The following is a 22645-nucleotide window of genomic DNA, read 5'->3' as shown; positions in this document are numbered from 1 at the left end:
AGCCTGGACAACATTGTGAGACCCCGCCTCTACAAAAAAAAAAAACAAATTAACCAGGCATGGTGGCATGTGCCTATAGTCCCAGCTACTCTAGAGGCTGAAGTGGAAGGATCACTTGAGCCCAGGAGGTCAAGGCAGTGAACCATGATCACTACTCCACTGCATTCCTGCCTGGGTGCTACAGTAAGACCCTGTCTCTTAAAAACAAAACAAACAAACAACAAAAAAGGCAAACAAAAAAACCAGAGGATGCCTGAAGCACTGAAAAATCCCTCAGAAGAGTAAGTTGTAATTCAAGGAAAAAGTCCCTGGATTATGTATAATTACCAAAAATCTTTCAAATCGTGAGGAGGAGGAGACATATACAAGTGACATCAGGGACTGGTAGGGCCACACTGGAATGACACAGGTCTAACACAAATGTTCATATTTGCTTACACGTTTATTTTTCTGGATTTAGACCTGTGGCTACTAATGACATACAGTACACTTTCTGTTCTAAGCATAATGACTTTTTCTCACAGGTTAAACAGGAGCGTCTATTTTGCTTTCTCTCAGGGCAGGAACAGAGCACATGCAGGTTCCTCAGTTTAAGAAAATAACAACAACAACAACAACAAAAAGGCAATTCAGGAAAAGTCATTTTGATCCCTATTCTATCCTTATCACTGAAAAGCCAGAAGATATATTTGGGCTTCAGGGTGATAACCATCTCATTCCACAGGGTTGCAAGGCAGAAGAGACAGTTTATCAGCAAATCACACCTCAAATAAACAGAGCTCTGTAACTCAATGTGATTGAAGGACTTACAATCGGGAACAGCTGGGGACCACAGCCAGAGATTCCCCCCAATTTTTTTTTTTTAAATAAATAGAGACAAGGTCTTTCTATGTTCCCTAGGCTGGTCTGGAACTCTTGGGCTTAGGGCAATCCTTCTGCTTCAGCCTCCCACAGTGCTGAGATTACAGGTGTGAGTCACCACGCCTGACCTGAAAAATCTTTTTAAAAGTACAAGAAAGCTGGGTGTGGTGGCTCATGCCTGAAATCCCAGCACTTTGGGAAGCCAAGGCAAGAGGGTTACCTGAGGTCAGGAGTTTGAGACCAGCCCAGCCAACATGGTGAAACCCCGTCTCTACTAAAAATATAAAAATTAGCCAGGTGTGGTGGCTAATGCCTGTAATCCCAGCTACTTGGGAGGCTGAGGCATGAGAATGACTTGAACCTGGGAGACGAAAGTTGCAGTGAGCCAAGAGTGCACCACTGCACTCCAGCCTGGGCGACAGAAGTGAGACTCTGTCTCTAAATAAATAGAGTACAAGGAGAAAGACCAAAACCTCTTGGTATTGGTGCGACTGATGTAAGAGATTCATGTTTTCAGGGCTGTGCGCTTTGTAATGGGGCTGGGTGAGGAGGTGGGGAGCAGAAAATTGTAGGTAGGGAGAAGAGGCTGAGAACGAAGAGGGGGAAAAAAACAGGTCTACTGGAATCCCTTCCTGGTAGAAACTGCCTGGATGATCCTATCCATCAAAATTACTCAATCATAATATTAGCAATGCTGGTACTGAGGATTACAAGGAATCCTAAAGACTGCCTGCCTGCTTAGAGGTCTGGTATAGTTACAACAGGAGATGGGAGAAAAAGCCAGGGCACAACTCCAGGCTTTCCAAAGCCTCCTCGAAAGTAAGCACATTCCCACTGCGCCACCTGAACATGGTAATTCGTCTCTCTTTGAAGTGGTCTATCAGACAAGGTAAATATCTCTAGCATACTAACAATCATCTACAGACTATACAAGGCGCATATCAAAGAGGCAATACTATCTATTAGTGATTAAAATTAACCACTCATTAGTAAAATGAGTACCTGGTAGCCATAAAAGTTTGTACAAGCCTAAGGAGTTTTTATGATAGATGTAGTATTACTACCTTTAAAGAATTATGGTCATCCAAATACTCACGTATCCACTGCTGAGCATTATTTGCAAATATTAAAAGTATGCTCTTGAGGAAGAGCTGCAACAACAAAATTCGCCAAGAAGTTCTTTGTAATTAATTAAATTCAGCATTTTCCATTAAATTACCTGACCAAAGGAACCTTTGCCTATCAAGGAGTCAATTTCGTAACGATCCATCCACTTTTCTCCGTTTTTTACAATATAATCATAGTTATCATCATCATAACCATCATTGTAGACCTTCCGTTCCTTCTTATGACTAGAATCGTCTCCCTGGCCCTGTTGGTGTCTTCGCTTCTTTTTTGCATAGTAAACCTAAAATGAGAATTACACAGTGTTCACTGTAAAATTCAAATCACTGTGAGGGGAAGAGCATTATCAGAGTATATTGAGACACATCTACAAGTAGGAAATAGATGGATTTTTACTCTTTGTAACAAATACAAAAAATTAAATCATTTTCTACAACTGACACTTGAGTTAGAAAATATCACTAATATAACCAATGAAAAAGGTCTACAGTGAAACTAATTACAGTTATACTGTTTATACACTTTGGAAATAAGAAATCTTAAGTGACTTGTCCGAAGTATGCCATTCAAGAAAAGTAAAAGGGCCTGGTTTATATTTATTTGTTGAATTAAAGTATAATTTATATACAGTAAGATGGCATGGCTCTTAAGAGTTGTACATGAGGAAGTTTTGACAAAAATCACCAAATGCCAAACAGCATTTGTAACATTTTCATCTCCCTCAAGTTCAAGTTCTTTCATGCCCCCCTTCCAGTCAATCCCAACTTTGGGATATAAAGAGAATTTATTAATATAAGCTCCCTCTTCTGTAACCTGTACATATCTATTTATATTTGATTTTATGGCCACATATTTTTTAAATAAGCTTAAATGTAGACAAACTGATGTTTTACTTAAAAAAAAAAAAAATGGCCCACTGAGACATGCCCACCAGTTTTTAAACCTATAAAAATATAATGATTAATGAAAAACAGCTATGGCCCCTTTGGCCCCACTCCCAAAGACTGTAAGCCTATGGTTAATCACAGGCTGAGTTATTTTTCTTATAACACTGTTTCTAAGACTAGTAAAATAATAATAATAATAATAATAGGTGAAACAGGCAATAGTCCAGGTAACTAGTAAATTAACTATGGAGAAATTATAAATTATACTGCATGGACTAACATCAAAAACAGTCTACTTTATAAGGTGGTAAGATATTTAAAAACAAGCTCCAACAAAGCTACTGTTAACAGTTTAACTGTAGATCTGTTAATTTATCAGATAGCAACGAACTGAAATTAATATACTGTTATCAACAATTTATCAGATATATTCAGATAATCACAAGCTTGTCTGGAGCATGTTTATAATACACAAATGTGTACAAAATCTAACTCAGAAATGTTCCTGACAGAGTTCATGCTAACTTTATGTTGCCTCACTGCCAATGTAATGTAGTAATATTGGCATAAAATAACGTTATATTGCTATAAAATCTGCATGTACCTAAGAACATTTTTCAGCTTTTCAGTTAAGAAGTTCTAAAGCCGGCAAAGAACAAGTCTAAATGATGAAAGGGTGCAGGGCCCCACTGGAAGAGGAAAGAAAGCATGGGTTCTCCTCCAGAAATGCTCATTTAATAATTAATTTTGGAGACAGAGTTGAAGCCACAAGCAAATGTCAATCAAGTCAATGGTCCAAGACACCAGAAAACTTTCTGGTGGCAAAATACCAAGTTATAACACAGGCAATTCAAAGTGCTCTGTTTTTTATCTTTTTTACTTACAACAAAAAAACTTCTGGACATCTTATCATAAAAAGAGATAAAATAATACACATAAAAATTTAAAAGACAATAAAATCACAGAAAAATAGATAGACCAAATAAACTAGGCCAAATGCCTGAAACTAGGTATAAACATATTTCAGAGCTTCCTGACACCCACAGCAAAAGTAGAAACAAATATATAAAACTTCAAGCAAAAATTTTAACACATATATGTTTCTAGAGTCCTTATTCCCCTTTCTTAGTTTGAATAAGAGTTAATTATAGAAGTAACTCAAAAGAAATTCGGAAAAAGAGAAAAAATAAATAAAAAATTTATAAAAGTAATAACAGTAATATTGAATACAACCTTTAAAAAAAAAACAGGAGTTATCCACAATTTTCTTTATATCTTGCAGCCCTTGTTAATATATCTTTTACATAGTTGTAATTATATTATTTCTAAATCATTAGTCTTCATAATAATCATCAATACGATAATCAGGAATGAAAAAAGCTGAGAGTATTTCAACAGATCACAAAATAGCTTTTTTTCTCACTGATGTATTGCAAGAAAAACGTTATTGGAACAAATCTTACCTCATTAATATGCTTGTATGTTTTGATCAAGTCAACAGAGAGTTTTCTCAGGGGAGCAGTTGCTGGGTCACGGAAGGTTTGGGGCATCCGCCTCTGTAACATGACAATATCAGGCATCACCTTAAATAGACAGAAAAGACTAGCACTTTAACTCTACTGCACTGATATAAATTCCCTCTTCTGTAACCTGCGTGTATCTACTCTTTTAAAGACATCTATATACATTAGATGGTTATACATTTTCTCTCAAAGTTCCCTTTCATCTGGATTCCAACAAAGACAATCACTAGAACAAATAAATGAAATCAGAAGATAATATCCTCAGCTGCCCAAGGCTTTGATCCTAGAGCCCCAAATTTAAATGGTGTAATCAGAGACATACCTCAATCTAGGAGACACACAGGATGCTGCCCACAAGGCTTCTCTACCATACAATTAACCCAAAGAAAATTTCTTTCTGAATTATTCCTAAAACCTGACCTGGTTCACAACTAGCAGACAAAGATAAAGCCAGTCCTCAGAGGCAACTTTCAGCTTCCTTAAGATAGGATTTCAAGACCCAACTGGCACCGAAAAAGGAGGCTGGCAGCAGAGCCCCATTCCCTCCAACTGCTACTAACAAGAAGAAATTCAGCTCCTCACGACACCAGGCTCTGCCTGCCCTCTGACAAATATCTGCCCCCTAACCAAGGCTTGCCCTCATAGTCCTCGCCTTCCCTGATCCCAACTCATGGCTCTCGACACCATCCAACAGACAATGAGGGGTTCCACCGTGAGCACCCTGCTAGACCATTTCCACAGCAATTACTAAAGAGGACAGAGCAGGGGCATGCACCCGCTCTATACACACATCCAGGAGTGCTGCAGCTAGTGTCAATGATGCTGGATTGCTGTCCAAGTGCCACTCCTCCACCAAGTGTCCTGCCTCAAAGGGTTCCCAGTAAGGCTTCTTGCAATCAACAGATCCTCAAAACCAATTAATCCCATCAAGATGGTCACAACCACTCCCCCTGGCTGATTCTGGTGCTCCTGCCCAACTCTTCTGGACATTTGTGCTGGGAAATGAGCCAGAAGACTGTGACACAGCCCCTCTTCAAGGACATTCAGGTCAATCTGAGGGGCAGAGTGACAGTAAACACATCATACTAAGACCTTGCAGAAATGTGTGGCGTGGAGTCATGATCTAATTGTTAACCTGACCCACACTAAAAAAGAGAAGAGGGGAGGGTTGTACCAGTGTGCAGAACAGAAAAAAATCACCATCCGTGTGGTCCAAAAAGATAGAATTGTTAATAGCATTTACCTATGTGCACTTTATTGTGAACCAACATTAACACTGGATTCTTCTGCATGTACACTCAAACTCTAAAAAGTTGTTACCCAGAGGGCAAATTCACTGAATTACTGAAATAACAGTATCTCTTCTCATGGTCCTCTGCTTCTTAAAATTCCAAATCAGGTTTAAAGGGGGAAAAAAACTCTAGGTGATCATAACCGTTTGTCTGATAAAAATCATCAGAATTAAGAAGATCTGAATTATTCAATTTGTCAAATATAGTCTTACTTTTCTAAATATAAACAGTAGGTAATGCTAAGTTCACAGTATTTTTATACTATTCCTTAAGAACTTAATGCCTAAATAATACGTGTAATAAACAAGTCAATTTTTTTGTGAATGAATGCTCTAAGCATTTAAGGTAATGAAAGAGGTTTCCCTTAAGGGTGTTTTCTTTTTTTGAGATGGAGTTTCGCTCTTGTTACCCAGACTGGAGTGCAATGGCACGATCTCGGCTCACCGCAACCTCTGCCTCCTGGGTTCAGGCAATTCTCCTGCCTCAGCCTCCCGAGTAGCTAAGATTACAGGCACGCGCCACCATGCCCAGCTAATTTTTTGTATTTTTAGTAGAGACGGGGTTTCACCATGTTGACCAGGATGGTCTCGATCTTTTGACCTCGTGATCCACCCGCCTCGGCCTCCGAAAGTGCTGGGATTACAGGCATGAGCCACCGCGCCCGGCCAGGTGTTTTCTTTTTTAAAGTTCCCAGCATTGTTTCATGCAGGTAGTTTATTCAGCAAGCCCCCTCTCTTGGGCTGGTGGAGTACAGCCTCGATGTGAGGTTTCACAAAATCTGAATCAGTGCAATGCTTCATTACTGCTAAAAGCTGATAGGAAGTATATAAGCCATTGATAGAGTCAATTAACAGTAGCAGGTATTTAATAAACAAGATGTTTTTAGCATGCGTATTTTTACAAGTCTCCCATGTAGTCCCCTCAACGATCTCAAGAGAGTTAACTACTATTCCTGTGACCATTTCACACATGAGAAACCAGAGTCTCCAATGTTGAAGAACTTGACCAAGGTCCCAGAGCCAGTTTAAGAGCAGCAAAGACAATACTATAGCTGAATATGTCCATGCCTAGCCCAGACTCTTAACAAGGACACTCTTGCCAGGAGCTCCCTATCAATGCTACACCTCTAGTCCACCCCGTCTTAGTCATTTTTAGGCTATTTTTTGGGCAAAGTAATTAAGGCATGCCTAAAACAAGCATATGCATTTATTAAAATTAGTTATATAAAAAAAGACTGTGAATGTCTTTTAAGTTTTTAACTTGCTCATTTACAATTCCACTGGTATTTCAAACTTCTGAAAAAAAGAATCAGGGACCACATCCAGGAGTAATGATGCTCACTCAAAAACACCAAAATCACACACAATCGAAAAAAAAAACAATTTTAAAAATATGGTACATACACAAAATAGGATATAAACATGAGTTACATGATCAAATTTCTGCATTTAATATGAGTATGTGCTGTGTGCTTATCACTTCACAAAATACTGCTAATCTTGCCCACAATTGGTCAAACTGCCTACAAGGCCAAGTTGTTTGTATCTCAGTGCTTCAAACAACACCCTGCATAGAGATACTCAAAATACATGGAAAGAACAAATAAATGTCTACAAAGCAAGTAAGACTCCCTATGCTTTCATTGTGATTTCACATTAACCAAATTTTTGTTTTGCAACATTGTGATGCCATCAGTACATATCCAGAAACAGAAAACAGCTTTTCCAAATACCTACTTACACATCTATAAGACTCAAGGCCAGCCCTAAGCATCTGACATTTTCTCTACTTCCTGCTTCTAGTCACAATGTCAAAAGAATGTAGAGTAATAGAGCAAGCTCTCTTCTACCTTCTACAGCAAAAAGTTAAGTCCATGGTGTTCAGAGGACCCAGGAGTGCACCAAGCTGCAGGAATGACTCCTTTTGCAAGGGGAGTAACCTAGTAAAAGAGCAGCAGATGTGACCTCCTCCTGCTGCCTCAGCTATCTGACCCAGGGAGCCAGAAACGGCACGCCCTCGATGCTCCTTTTACTTCACGCAGATTACAAACCTCCTGCTTAGATCAATTACAGATAAAACAATAATTAACTTTTTTCCTGAAAAAATTCTTTACTATAAGCTCTAGAATTCCTTTCATAAACTGTTTTCCATTATAATAATGATTTCCTTTTATTTATATTTACTGCATGTTTTCATATATAATGAAGAATCAGAAAGACTGTATTCTTCCTTTCTTCTTATTTTGAGAGCATTAATAAAGCTGAATAGCATCTATAACACCTATCCGGGGTACCAGCAGCATTTAAGAACTATGAAAGTTACTGTGAAAACTAGAAAAGCCCAAAGACTCAGCATTCCAAACATCAGTCATTCTCTTCTACACCTACTTTTGCTCTACTTCTCTTTTAAAAGACATCTGATAGAACGATTAACAAGAAACAATGGAAATTAAATAATAAAATTACAGAAGTTTATAGCTAGAAGTTACTTCATGTGGGGGGCAGTCTAGTCAGAGGTCTCAATTTTACACCCAAGAAACAAATACGAAGGGTCCAAATGACTTGACTGACTCAAGTCCTACAACCGGATCATGAGCCAACTTGAGAACCTGACGCCAGGCCCTGTGACTAGGCCACGCCACTTCACACACAGCTCACACTTCAGTGACAGGAAAGGCATCCTCGGATATGACTCCCTTATTAGGCCCAGAAATGTTGGGATTTTGGCAGAAATATCTGCCTATTATTACTTTAAAGATAGTCTTTTTACATCGCATAAATCTTTAAAAGCATTTCATAGCTTTTAACAGAAAAAGTAAGTTAAATATCTCTTATTTTATATGATCCAAATACATGTTAGTTGCATATAAAAATAGGTACTTTGCTAATTAAATTATTTACTGAAATAATATAACCAGAAAAATGACTTTAAAGGACTGGAAGTTTTCCTAGCCCTCTGCAGACGTCAGAGGTTAGACCTGAAAGAGCACGGTATCTAGGAAGAAGGAAGCCTGGGCTGGACCCACAGCCTCCTGCTCACACACATGGAAAAGTCACAAATAGGAGCGCAGTCCTTTCAGCTGTGAAACACGTTAGAAACAGCACTCTGCCTAACAGCCTGCTTCTGACAAGTGGGAAAAGTCATCTGAATTGACTTGGTTTCCTCAAAGTGCAAGCGGATCACTGTGTTACGATTACACATTAGATTTCCAGAAAGCTTTCTTCTGGTACACACACACTTTCCAAACTTGGACATTCTGAACTGCCCCAATTCTCAAACAAACAACTAAACTCAATTAATTCACTGCATAAAAGAAAATCTCAGGTCCTGCCAAAATACATCTTAGTATAACTATTTAACTGTGAACATTATTAACACCTTATATATTTTATAAACATTATGCCAACCTATCAAAATTTTATAATACAAATAAGACACCCTTTACTTATGATGATCTGTGGCTGCTGCTAAGTGCTCATTCAAACCATACATATAACTGAGTTTGAGAAAACACAATTCCTTCGAATAATCCAGGAAAATACTTTTAAATTTCCCAACTCTCACCCTATATAAAAAAAGACCTAAACGGAAGAATGGCGAAGCACATTTCTAAGTCCATGGAAAAGCAGCCACTTTCAGTGCTCATCACACATCAAGTATCAGTGGGGCAAGACACTTGGTCTCAACTCCAGCTAGTACGTCTCCCCAAACCAAAAATCAATGTGTAGATGGTGCAGTTAATTCAGATAGATATTAAAAATACATACACACATAAATATGTGTGTGTGTGTGTACCAAAAGAACTCAACATTTATTCCATTTACTTCATAGAAAAATAATGAATAGCCTGTCTGAATATTACAATAAATAGCATGGTTAATTTGCATGTCTCTTTTGAATTTTAAGGAGTTTTGTATTTATTGTTACAAATATGCAGAAAGTAGTTTAAAATAGCACAAAGTTGGTTCCGTAAGTTTGCTGTAATGGAATCTGACCTGCTTTCCTTAACTTTTATTTTTTAACTTAGCCACCTTTCCATAAAAATAAGCTTTTTCTTCAAGTTCCTTTAAGACTCCTCAGAAATAACTATCCCCCTCTCTATTACAGAATGAGAGACTGTGGTTATTTTATGAATGTTTGTTTAAGTGAAATACAAGTAAAAATTAAAAAAAAAAAAAAAAAAAAAAAACATTTTAGTGCAAACTTAACATCATGTTTTCTCAACCCATAATCCCACGTTGCATGTCAAACTGAAAACCATTAAAGCACTTTGTCTACTTAATAGTACAACATTTTTAAGGAATAAATTGCCATTCCAATAGTCATTTCTGACACTCCATTAGCTTACCTGGTTAGTTAGAGGTTGCTGAATCTGGTCAGAATACGATAAGGCAGAAACCTGTTGGTCACTTATGTTTGGCTGGCGACGGTCACTGTACTGATGTGAATGGGGCATCTGTCCAGCCATCTGAAGGCCAGCAGCATGGAATGAAAATGACGGTGCAAGCCGAACAGATGAAGGTTTGCATGCTGAAGTCTCTCCTCCTACAAGAAGATAAGTGAGGTTTAAAGGAAGTATTGCTATCCTAATACTTGTAGCATTTAACGTATCAAATGGCTCTTTAAATAAGAACTTCAGGATATTCACTATTAAAAACCTTTCTAACTATAAACAGATATGTTACTCAACACAACAGTTATGTTTTAAATGGCATAAAAGATCCGTAGTGATTAAAATGAATATAAACCTATATTGAGAAAATCTTTTTGTAAAAGCCAACAGCAACAACCTTTAAGATACATTTTCACCTATGAGAACCATAGGTGAACCATAGGTTTCATCAATTAAGAACCATAATATAAGTTATAATGTAAGTACTCTCTGAATTATTGAGGGACTCCTCCGATGGACCAGCTCCTCACAAACCAACTCAAAGGAGCACTACTGAGATGGCGTTTTGCACCTGCTGCCAGGTTTCTGTCAAACAACATCGCCAGCATCCCCCAAACCAGGTGAAATCTCATGGTATTCTCCATAGACACAGGTAATCAAAGGCTGGGTATAAAAATAGGCAAAGAAACACACACCACAGAACTAAAGTTCTCAACCCAAGGTTGTTGGACTCCTCTGCACCTTTCAAACAGTACTAAGACAATCTAGACCTGGCAAGCTCACCACAAAGAAAGAACAGCCAATAATTATCCTACAGGTAGGATGAATCATGATCATACTATCAATGGCAGAAATGAAAAATTAACACTTTGGTCCACAGAAGTTTTGGTATCTAATAAATTGTAATTCTTTAAGAAAAGGATTTTTAAAAAGATCCTCCTTACTCGGCCAAAGTTGTAATCACAGACTAAAGCCTAAAACCCAGGTCAACAAGAATGACTAAACTCAGACTTGTGCCTGTCCTCCTGAATTAACCAGCTAACAGTCACAATACAACAGACCATACTGCTCGGTACAAAAATACTTCTGACTTCTACCATTTTCAAGACACACGATAGTGGTGGCAAACAGTGAAGAGCACAGACTCTCAGCCAGGCTGCTGGCGTTGGAGATCTCAGCTCTACTGCTGCCCAGCTGTATGGCTTTGCACACCTAAGATCCTGATAATGATAATAATGTCTACCTGAAAAGGTTGCTATGAAGGTTAAATGCTTTAATACATGCAACATACTCAGAACAGCTCTGGCAATTAACAAATGACCCAATGTTATCTGCAACTACTGTAGAGTAATGCACAGTCAATGTGCATTAAAGGTTGATGGGGCCAGTGCCCGTCTTGTGGCGCATTCCGTCTCTACCTCAATATGGCACAGACTCTGTAAAACGAAGAGAACAAAGCTCCCCGAACATAAGTTCCACCCTACTTTCCTCCACAGGGAATGACACCATTTTCTACCCAGTCAACCAGAATCAACACTCTGGAACTCATGTTAGAGTTCGTCCCCCACAGCTGTCCAGTCATGCTCATTCTATCTCCTAACAGAACACTCAAACACAACCTTTTCATCTACAGCACCACATATCTCACTTAAGATTACCAAAACAGCTTCCGAATAGCTCTTTCTGTCTTTATTCTATTTGCAATTCTGTATCTACTCAATAAAACGGCTAAAGTGACCTTTCCAAAATAAAAATCTCAAGTCCTCCACCCCAGCTAAAGCTGGAATGTCAACTGCCCCAGCACTGCTTTTACACTTTACTTTCTCCTCTCTCTCTTTCTCCATTACAGTGAGGTCCTTAATTGACCCAATCTATGTGATTAATATTTATTAATAAGTAAAAGGATAGTGTAACTGTGGTGAAAGATGGCTAACTTTTCTAAACATTTTATCATTCATAGTCAAAAATACATTCATTCAATTATGTAAAACCACCTTGTTCACTTTTTAAAAGAACTTCTATAAATTTGTTAACGGCAATAATCAATAATGTACAGAGATGCCAAGCATGTTTATCCTTGTATTGTTTGTAAAAGCAAAAAATTAAAAAGCTAAATTCAAATAATGAGGGGAATTAGGGCTTTTAAATCTCTACATTAAAAAGAAAAAGGCCCGGCATGGTGGCTCACAGCACTTTGGGAGGCCAAGGCAGGTTTATCACCTGAGGTCAGAAGTTTGAGACCAGCCTGACCAACATGGCAAAACCCCATCTCTACTTAAAAAAAAATAACCAAAATTAGCTGGGTACGGTGGCAGGTGACTGTAATTCCAGCTACTCAGGAGGCTGAGGCAGGAGAATCACTTGAACCAAGGAGACAGAGGTTGCAGTGAGCTGAGATTGCACCATTGTACTCCATCCTGGGAGACAGAGCAAAACCCTATCTTTAAAAAAAAAAAAGTGGGAAGGAATATAAATAAAAAGAATTGAGGTCCTTAATATATAAAAATTCTTATAAACAGTAAAAGACTAAGGATGTGACTGACAAATTTCTTAACTATTCAAAGCCTTGATTTCCCTATCTATGAAGTAGAGGTATTAGTATACCAACCCTAATCCTTGTTTTGAAGTTTAAATGAGATACCACCAATAGGCACACAGAATGAAACCTGTGACACACAGCAAGCACCTTTTATAAAAATGTTTGTTTTTCTTATCCATGTCACTGTTACGTACTATGTTTAAACTTATTTAGTGCAATATTGTAGAAAAGACTACAAAAACCATTAGCATAAAACTTAAACTACCATCATAAAATGAATCTGTGTCACAAAACCATCACACCACTCTATGACCCTTTCTAACCAACAGCTCCTTCCTCTTCCTTAAAGTTGCCATTATCCTGACTTTGAAACCCAGATTTGTTTTTATTTGATATAAGCAGTGATACAGTTTGGATCTGTGTCCCTGCCCAAATCTTATGTCTAATTGTAATCCCCCATGTTTAAGGAGGGGCCTGGTGGGAGGTGACTGGATTCTGAGGGTGGTTTCTAATGGTTTAGCACCATCCCCCTAGTGCCACTCTCATGGTAAGAGTTCTCAGGAGAAATGGGCTGTTTAAAACTGTGCCACACCTCACCCCTTTGCCTGACTTTGCAGGCTGGGTAAGACATGCCTGCTTCTCCAATACCTTCTGTCATGATATAAAGTTTTCCTGAGGACTCCCCAGAGGCTTTCATGCTTCCCGTACAGCCTGGAGGACCATGAGCCAGTTAAAACTCTTTCCTTTATAAAGTTCAAGAACTGGACACTACCTTTATTTATAATTTATAAATTAACCAGTCTTAGGTATTTCTTCATAGCAGGGAGAGAACAGACTAATGTAACACAGGATTGCTTACTTCATCTTGTGCCTATAAACTGTAGTTTGTCCATTACCACTGCCTTACAATATCACAATATATGGGTATTTATTATATGGGATAATTTATTTATGTATTCCACTAGTGACTGACAGCTGGATTATTTCCAGTTTGGGGCTATTATGAACACTGCCATTTGTAAGACTGTTGTTACACATCATTTGGTATATACAGAGATGCTGGCCTGTTGTTATTCCAGGTTTGTTTTTTTTTTTTTTTGGGCTCCAATCAATCAATTTTCCCACTAGCAGTTTATGAAAATTCCCAGGCTCTACTCCTTCATTACGGCATGGAATCATCAGTCTAATTTCAGCCTTTAGGCCAAGTGTATTTGTGCTGTGGTACTCTAGTGTGAATTTAATTTATACATCACTTTGTGAAATGTGTATTCAGGTTGCTTTTCTATTTTTTCTACTCAATTGCAAGCCCATTTCTTACATATTAAAATATTACAGGTTGTGGTGGCACATGCCGATGGTCCTCGTTACTCAGGAGGCTAAGGTGGGAGGATCACTTAAGCCCAGGAGGTGGAGGGTACAGTAAGCCATGACTGCACAACTGCTCCAGCCCAGGGCAAGACCCTGTAAAAACAAACAAAAAACTTCCATTTCTAGAATGCAATTTGATAACGATTTTATGTGTGCGTATGGGAGATTCACTGGTGAAATCTTCTGGAGCAGGAGTTTTGCTTGTGGGTAGTTTGTTTTTTCTTTTTTTGTGTATGTGAATCCCAAAGACTTCAAAACTAGTGAGTAGCTCTTTCCATTAAGGATCAAATTTCTTTAACAGGACTATTCAGATTTTCTATTTCCTGCTGTGTCTGCTCTGTTGAGTTGTAGTTTTCTAACAGTTGTCTAACTTCGTCTAAATTTCAAATGCACTCACATTAAGTTCTTATAATATCCTCTCTCGCAAGCTTTTGTGATACCCCCTTCACCTCAACATTAGTTAATGAGGGCTTCTCTTTCTTCGTGGTCGGCTTCATCCAAGGTTTATTAATTTTATTAAGTATGCTATCTTATATATGTATTTTTTAGAATTTCTGGTCTAATCTTGTTCTGTCAGTTACCGAAAATAATGTATTAAAAATCTCCTGAAGTGTTACAAGATAGTACAAATTCAGGGTTATACCTTCCTGATGAAAATACCTTTTACCAACATAAACTGCCCTCTTTATTTCCAGTAAAGCTTTTTGCTTTATCTGACATCAGCCTGACTACACCAAGCCTTCTCTGCATCAATTTTTGCATGGTATGCCTTTCGTCCATCTCTTTACCTTCTTCTTCGTCTGTTTCCTCATACTTAGGTTTGTCCCTTGTAAACAGCATGTGGTGAGCTGTACTTATAAATGAACACTGACAGCCCATTTGGTCCAACTGTCTGATGTTCCTATTCCTTTCTCACCTTTTGCTGGAATCCTTTCTATCACTTCCCCATATTTTTTTTTAGTTACCTTATATGTTATAGTATTACAATAGATTATGCATCATTGACTAATCAAAATCTGCTTCCTAAACTCTCTTCCAAAACTACTATTGTTGATTTGTACTTGAATTCCGTTGCTCTCTCATCCATACACGTATTTGTGTGTTTATCTACTGCATTCACAAGACATCCAAATGACCATCCAGTATAGACAGAATCAGACTGAAGGATGCATCTGGAAGGAGGGATAGGTAATTTTGTGATACCCAGATAGCTATGAAAGAATTAGAAAGAAACAGGTAATGCCTTGATTGTTACTGTTATCACTACCTCCGGAAATACTTGTCTCATTTTTTGAATTCAGATTCAGTGAATTACATGAATTAAATTCAACAGACACTTAGGGGCTACATCAGCAGTCCTGAGGGGTGACGATGCCGTTCACAAGCTTTAACAGCACTTCTCAGACTTTAGTGTGCTTGCAAATTGTTTGTGAATCTTGTTAAAAATGAAGGGCTCTGATTCAGTAGGGCTTCAGTCAACATTTATTTTATTTATTTATTTATTTTTCAGACAGAGTCTCACTCTGTCATCCAGGATGGAGGGTAGGGGCACAATCTTGGCTCACTGCAACCTTTGCCTCCCAGGTTGAAGCAATTCTCCTGCCTCAGCCTCCTCACTAGCTGGGATTACAGGCACTTGCCACCACACCCAGCTAATTTTTGTATTTTTAGTAGAGACGAGGTTTCACCATGTTGGCTAGGCTGGTCCTGAACTCCTGACCTCAGGTGATCTGCCCGCCTCGGTCTCCCAAAGTGCTAGGATTACAAGCATGAGTCACCGCACCCAGCCGAGAGTCAACATTTCTAACATGCCATCAGATGATGATAATATTATTTTGAATAGCAATGGTCACTTTAATAAAAGAAAACTGTTCTCCAACCAACACAAGTAGTGGAAAATCCAAAAGTAAGCTATAGTCTATCTACACAGTCCACCACAGGGCTTTTTCCTCCCCAACAGATTTACTTTTCTAGCTAGAGAGTTGAATTTTTTTTTGAGAAAATACATACACATTCCCTTGCATTAAGGGTGATGTGCCAGGTGACAAAAAAATCTCATGTTCTTTTTGGAATTTGCTGTGGCTTATCTGAATACGAATAAACAAGAAAAAACTTTGTTTTTCACTTCTGGGACCTTTTTAGCTATTTATTATAACATCTGTCATGACTAGGTAGTGATGTTACCAGTTACGTAGTGAAAGGAAAGAAAGACGAAGCCACCAGCACTGGGGCTGCTGGGGAACATGGCATGTAAACGAGGTGTGCTTGCCACATGCTCACTGTCTCCTTTCTTAGCGCACATGCTGTGTATGAAATTCAGGATAAACCTAAGTTTAATTTCCTCCTGTAAAACCAGAAAGTATTTAAGTTATTGATTCATTCATTCCTCTCCTAGGATAAGATTCCAAGGGGACAAAACTAACAGGCCTAATTTCTAGTTAACCTGATTTACCATGTTTCTACTCTTTCTAAAGTTTCTATCTTCCTTTTAATGCAAATGTTAATGAAAAAAGGGACTCAGTTCACCCTATAACAAGGATGATCCTATAAATTATGCTGAACCATATGAAACTACTGATAGATTTTTGACCACCTTTGGCCTACAAAACAGCAATTTCATACGGTTCAACCAGCTATCTACCTTATTACATAATCTTATTCAACTCAGTAAAAAAATAGCTTAAGAATGTATCACAGGCCTGGGCACGGTGGCTCACGCCTGTAATCCCAGCACTCTGGGAGGCCAAGGTGGGTGGATCACAAGGTCAAGAGATCAAGACCATCCTGGCCAACATGGTGAAACCCTGTCTCTACTAAAATACAAAAAAAAAGAATTAGCCGGGTGTGGTGTTGCACGCCTGTAATCCCAGCTACTGAGGAGGCTGAGGCAGGGGAATCACCTGAAGCCGAGCACCACAGGACGCTGTGAGCCAAGATCGTGCCACTGCACTACAGCCTGGGCGACAGAGCAAGACTCCATTTAAAAAAAAAACAAAAAACAAAAAAAAAGAATGTTTCACAATACATGTTTTAACATCAGATAATGTTATAATTTAATGATGAACTTAAAATATTTAATTCAAAGCTATCTTTAAAATCATTTGGAGTGCAGTTCCAAAATATTTTAAATTGCTGTCAGACAGTATGAAAAGCTTGTTGGAAAAATTACACATGTGAAGTTCTGTCTTTCCATCCTTCTGAACCGTACGGATCATTTTTACCATAAGCATGTTTCTGTAACTTTGCTAAACTTGGTAAAAATTGTGGTATTAAGTATTTTACTGAAAGAAAAATGAAGCCGCTTTCTCACTTCAGTCAAGTCACTATGTTCTAGCAAAGAACTAAAATAACTAGAGACCATATTACCAGTATGGATCGGCATTGATTCTACAGAGAAATATTTCATAAACAACAGATCTCAAAGACTGGGATTTAAGATTCAAAACAACAGTGGTAAGCACAGAGGAAACCGCAAATACCAAAAGCATGGGAAAAGACCCTAAGTTAAAAAAAAAAAAAAAAAAAAAAAAAAGCAAAACAGGAAAAACTAGTATCAACAGCCATTATCTCTAAGACCCACACGCAGCTCTACTCATAGATCTGAATGTATACTACTTACCTAACCGGAATTTCTTTGTAATAAATGTGCTGACAGGGGACCATTCCTGTGGCAGTATTAATTGATAGTGGATTTAAAAGAGAAACCATTAAATCAAAGAACAATATTAAAGAACAAAAAGTAAATGAAAATAATTTAATTAAAACTATAGCATCTAAATGCGGAAACTCTTTAAGAGGTCAACGTTCTGAGACGAAATCCACTAAGAAATGAAAAGCCACAAGGTCCCCAGCAACAAGACACATCCAAAATGAAGACAAAATGTGAAAGGAATAGCACCTCTAACGATGGCTGGAAATAAAGGCACCTGATTAAGAGGGCAAGTAAGTGAAAGTCCATGAGTGAGTTTTGTTCATCATTTCTATCATCAGCACCAAGAACAGTGCCTGGCACATGGCCTGCATTCAATATTTGTTCAATAAAAGAATGAACTGAATCCACCAGGAATACTTAGACTATGAAGAAATCATGAGAGAGGGAGGGAGGGAGCTGCAGGGGGGATAAGGATGAAAGCAGTATTTTTAAAATGAGGGGCTCTTGAATCAGAAGCAGAGAACAGTCTTACAGCACAGGCCAGAGTTATTGCTCAGTCAATTGCTCTTACTCATTTTTATACCCTAAGCACACAGTGCAGTGCCTAGCTCCACAGAGGGTGCTTAATGAATATATATTAAAGTGAAAGTAACCAATGACTGTATGCAAAAAGTATAATGATAAGGGCTATCTAGTAACAGTGATCCAGTAAGAACAAATGAACTGATTTCTTATTACCCTCTAGTGGTCAATATATGTTACTACAGGATGCGGGGAACTGTGAACTGAACTACTACTAGAATTCACACAAGACTGGATGGAAGACACTGAGTGTTCAAACCAGCTACAGTGGAAAAGCCCCAATACACAAAACAGACATTCAACCAACACCCGAGAAAATCCGTATTTAGGGCTAGGGCTAATCTGGCCCTACAGTAAAGGCTGGCGTCTGTCCTAACAGAGATGCAAACAACCCTCAAGTGAATTAACAGCCTGCCAGGATGACATTCAACACTCTTAAGAGAACGACAAAATGCAGACACTCACAGGCCAGCATTCCGCATGTTCACAGCCAGACCAATTCACTAGGCATAGCAAGGAGCAAGAAAATGTGGCCTGTATTCTAGAGGAAAAATCCATCTAAGACTCAGAAATGACAGAGTGAAATTAGCAGACCAAAACCATTATTATACATGTTTTAAAAGATAAAGGAAACATGGACAAAACAAGGGAGTAGTGAACCTTAATAGAGAAATAGAATCTATAAAAAGGAACTAAATGGAAATTCTAAAAATGTGAAACAAAATAACTGAAATGAAAAACTCGCTGAATGGACCTAATAGCAGTTTAGACACTGCAGAAGAAAGGATCAGTGAATGGAAAAACAAAGCCATATAAATTAACCAAACTGGAAACAAGTAAAAACAAGCAAACAAAAGATGGAAAAAAAACACTCAAAAAATCACACTGAGGCAACTCAACCAAATTGTTGAAAACCAGTGATAAAGACAAAAATTGTAAAAGCAACCAAAGACAGAAATAAACCTGTTTACATACAGGGAACCATCGATTTCTCATCAGAAACCATCTGCACTGCTGGAAGAAAATAAAACATCTTTAAATGATGAAAGAAAAAAGACCTGGAACCCACAATTCTATATCCAGTGAGAACATCCTTCAAACTGAAGGCAAAATACATACCTTTCGGACCAGTGAAAGTTAAAGAATTTGTCAATAGATCTGCCCTCAAAAAATGTTCAGAGACGTTCACAGAAGGAAAATGATTCCAGATAGAAACTGAGATTCACACAATGGAATAAAGAGCACCAGAAATGGTAAATATGTATGTACATAAATAGAAAAGACATTTTTCTTAATATTTTTGAAAGCCAACTGACTGTTCAAAGCAAAAATAACATATTGTGGAGTTTATTACATATAAATAAAACAACAATCACAGCACAAAGGACAGGAGAGGTAAATCTAAGTATTCAGTTGGTGCATAAGTAGTTGCGGTCTTGCCATTTTATTGGCAGCCTTATGTATAACTTTTGCACCAACCTAATGTATAACTTAAAATGAAATCATCTTGAAACTCTGAGACTAATAGGTAGATGTGCGTATTTCATTCACTCTGTATTTAACAAGCACATATTATGTTTTAGGTACTGTACCATCTTCAACAACTAGATTACAGAAAATCTTATTTAACCCTACAGTAAAAGGGACCTTAACCCTCTCGATTACAAAAGGTAAACCAAATTCTTACAGCTGAAATATGAAGCCAAGAATTTATTTCTGGTAATACCATCTGGGAACACAGAAAAGATTAAAATAGTAATCTAATATAGCTGCTGAATTCCACAAACCATCATATTCTACAGAGTATAACACGTAATATGGGTAAATTTATATTTTCCCTAATATACTGAAGTTATAAAATATTTTAAATAGTAAGAATAAATAAAGCAGATAATACCACATAATACTAAGTTACTGGCAATCATGAAATTTCCATGTGGAGAACAGTGCCCATAAATTTTAAATTAATAATCAGTAATGAAACCTATCTTAATAAAATTCTTTCCTACTTACTATAAAATAAGATATTGAGCAGTCTTTGAGCCCTTAATTAAATGTAGCAAAGAGGGTAGGGAAGTTTAGAAACAAAAGACAGGTAAACAAAGACACACAATGTCTCAAGAGAAAGTTTGGAGGTGAAATGAAACCTTTTTAGACAAGCCCAACCATTTAGTAAGAAGAATGAAGACCAGCGGTTCTCTAACTTTGCCTAGAGGCTGGTGGCTGATAGTGGGTTAGTAGCCAAAGTCTCCCTCCTAGTGCAGCATTTCTGAGAATGTGAAGGCCACAAGACTCCTCCCACCCCTTTTGTTGACTACCACTTCCCCATGGCTTAAAAGAGTAGAAGCTCTGTAAGTACAGGCTGCCTGACTTAATAAGTAATACAAAAAGAGCACAGACAAATCAATCTGCCATTAGATTTTTAAATGTCAACTGGAAACGAGAAATTCTTAACATGCTGCAATAAATAAAACATACAATCTGCCAAATTTTAGGTATGATTAATTGACAATTGATTTTAAATGACTGCAAAAAAAAATCTTTTGAAACATTATTACTGAAAAAAAAAAATTCATGCTCAAGAAAGCAGCATGTCTAACATAGCAACTAAAATAACGGTCACTTGTAGAAAATACTCAGAAACATGTTTAAGTTTGAGCAAACGCAATTTTAAAAGTTTATCTTCATAACTCTGGTAGCCATGATCCTTCTTAACTTAACTGGCACTTGGCCTAATGCTCCCAAATATCTGTATCTATATGTATATCTATATTTAATTTATATGCAGGTATTATTCTCAAGCCCACTCCTTCCAGTCCTTTGGGGGAACAAAAAGCAAACTTATTTCTGATGGAAGTTTAATTTTAGATGATTCACTGGACAGCCCTGCAGAGGCACTGAGAAGAATGGCTTTTAGGCTAGCAGAATCTAGATAACACAACAAACAACAAACCAGATGACAGCCGCTGAAGCAGCCCTGTCACACAGTATCATGTCTCAATAAAACAGAGAGTGATGCATATAAATCAGGATTTCAATTACATAAATTTCTTCCTAGCAGGGTAGAATTATTTATTCAGCAGTTAACTAATCAGGCTATAAACTGAGAACATGTCCCCTAAATAATTAAATAAACAAACAAAATTTGCCACCACTGTGAGACTGAAAGTACTCTGAAAAATCTAGAAGATCTACATAGGACAGTGATGATTACTCCATTAGGCATCCAGGTTAGTCCTAAAGAAAATGAGCAAATATTTGGGGTCCTGATTAGACTGCTTATATAAATGCTAACCACTTATTGAATTAAAGGATTCATACTTTCACTGCAGTCATTGGGCCTTCAGTAAGTTTATCTTTCATAAATACATAAAGATTTCACAAGTTTTACAAAAACGTCCGTCATTCAAACTGACACTACAGTGATTATAACAGATGAACTAATTATTTCAACAGGCTAATAAACGACTGTCCATCAAACAAGATGGTAAGCCAGATCCTGAGAGTCCAATATCTTTCAAGAGGAGGAAAATGACAGTGACCGCGGCTTACGGCTATCAGACAGTCTTGATTTCAAAGCTGCCCTACATAGTACTTGTCAGACGGTATATCCTTATTTATGGCTTAGCAAATAGCAGAGAGCATTAGAAACCATCCTCTACACACAAAACCGTTAACTGCCATCCTGACAGGCAGTAATGACACACAGCAAGCGCATTCAGTGACTGCCACTTCCCACTTTCAGTCAGGAGATGAAGTCTTCTTTCACTTCTTCCCAGATCAGAAGCATCTATGGTACCGTTAAGGAGAGCAGGGGAAGAGCCTGGACAGGGTAACCACAAGTCTCCAGCGGCTCAAAATGCCTTTATGAAGCCCCACAGTCCTCAGCCTGCTCTCTATAGCTCAGATTCCTCTGCACCATGCCAATTTAGCCTTATTCATTTACAAAACAGGTAAAAAAAAAAAAAAAAGAAATACTTTGGAAAGTTCAGCTTGCTCTACAGAGACAGGAATTAGGCTAGGACCTGAGCATCCCCTTTTGCTTGCCTTGGCCCAGCATCAGTGGGGCATGGCAACAAATAGGCCAGCCTCCTCACACAGGAAACGAGAGGACTCATCACCACCCCCAACTGTGTAAACCCAAAGTGCTCCTCTCTCTTGGGTTTGAAATATCACACACAGAGCTGCCAGAGAACAGGAAAGCTTGTGCCTCAAAGACGATCTGGAGCCTCTGTTTAGAGCTTAAAAAAAATATTTTAATAAACGGTGGTTAGAGTTCAACTTAGTTCATTTTTTTCAAAATCAAAGACAGTGGAATACTGTTTATGTAAAATTTTTTAAAATGTTAATACTAACATATGTATATGTACACACACATGTAGGTACATACATCCCCGCCCCCCCCCAAAAAAAAAAAAACTGT

At 38.0% G+C, this 22645-nt stretch overlaps 1 protein-coding gene across 4 annotated transcripts in view; it reads right to left on the bottom strand.

The window, feature by feature from the left end:
* DYRK1A (dual specificity tyrosine phosphorylation regulated kinase 1A) overlaps positions 1 to 22645 on the bottom strand; it is a 141550-nt gene that overhangs the window by 31934 nt on the left and 86971 nt on the right. For 2 of the 4 annotated variants that reach the window (XM_035283101.3, XM_054249044.2), the window contains exons 3-5: positions 10037 to 10233; positions 4337 to 4456; positions 2081 to 2269 (exon numbers count right to left, since the gene is read on the bottom strand). In XM_035283101.3, coding sequence (XP_035138992.1) covers positions 2081 to 2269; positions 4337 to 4456; positions 10037 to 10233 — 506 coding nt within the window. The remainder of the gene's footprint in view (positions 1 to 2080; positions 2270 to 4336; positions 4457 to 10036; positions 10234 to 22645) is intronic. The other 2 variants (XM_078358642.1, XM_035283102.3) reach the window with 1 other exon arrangement.

The sequence above is a fragment of the Callithrix jacchus genome, chromosome 21 (assembly GCF_049354715.1).
Source record: "Callithrix jacchus isolate 240 chromosome 21, calJac240_pri, whole genome shotgun sequence".
Taxonomy (NCBI): Eukaryota; Metazoa; Chordata; class Mammalia; order Primates; family Cebidae; genus Callithrix; species Callithrix jacchus.
This window is presented reverse-complemented; position numbering and strand designations above follow the sequence as displayed.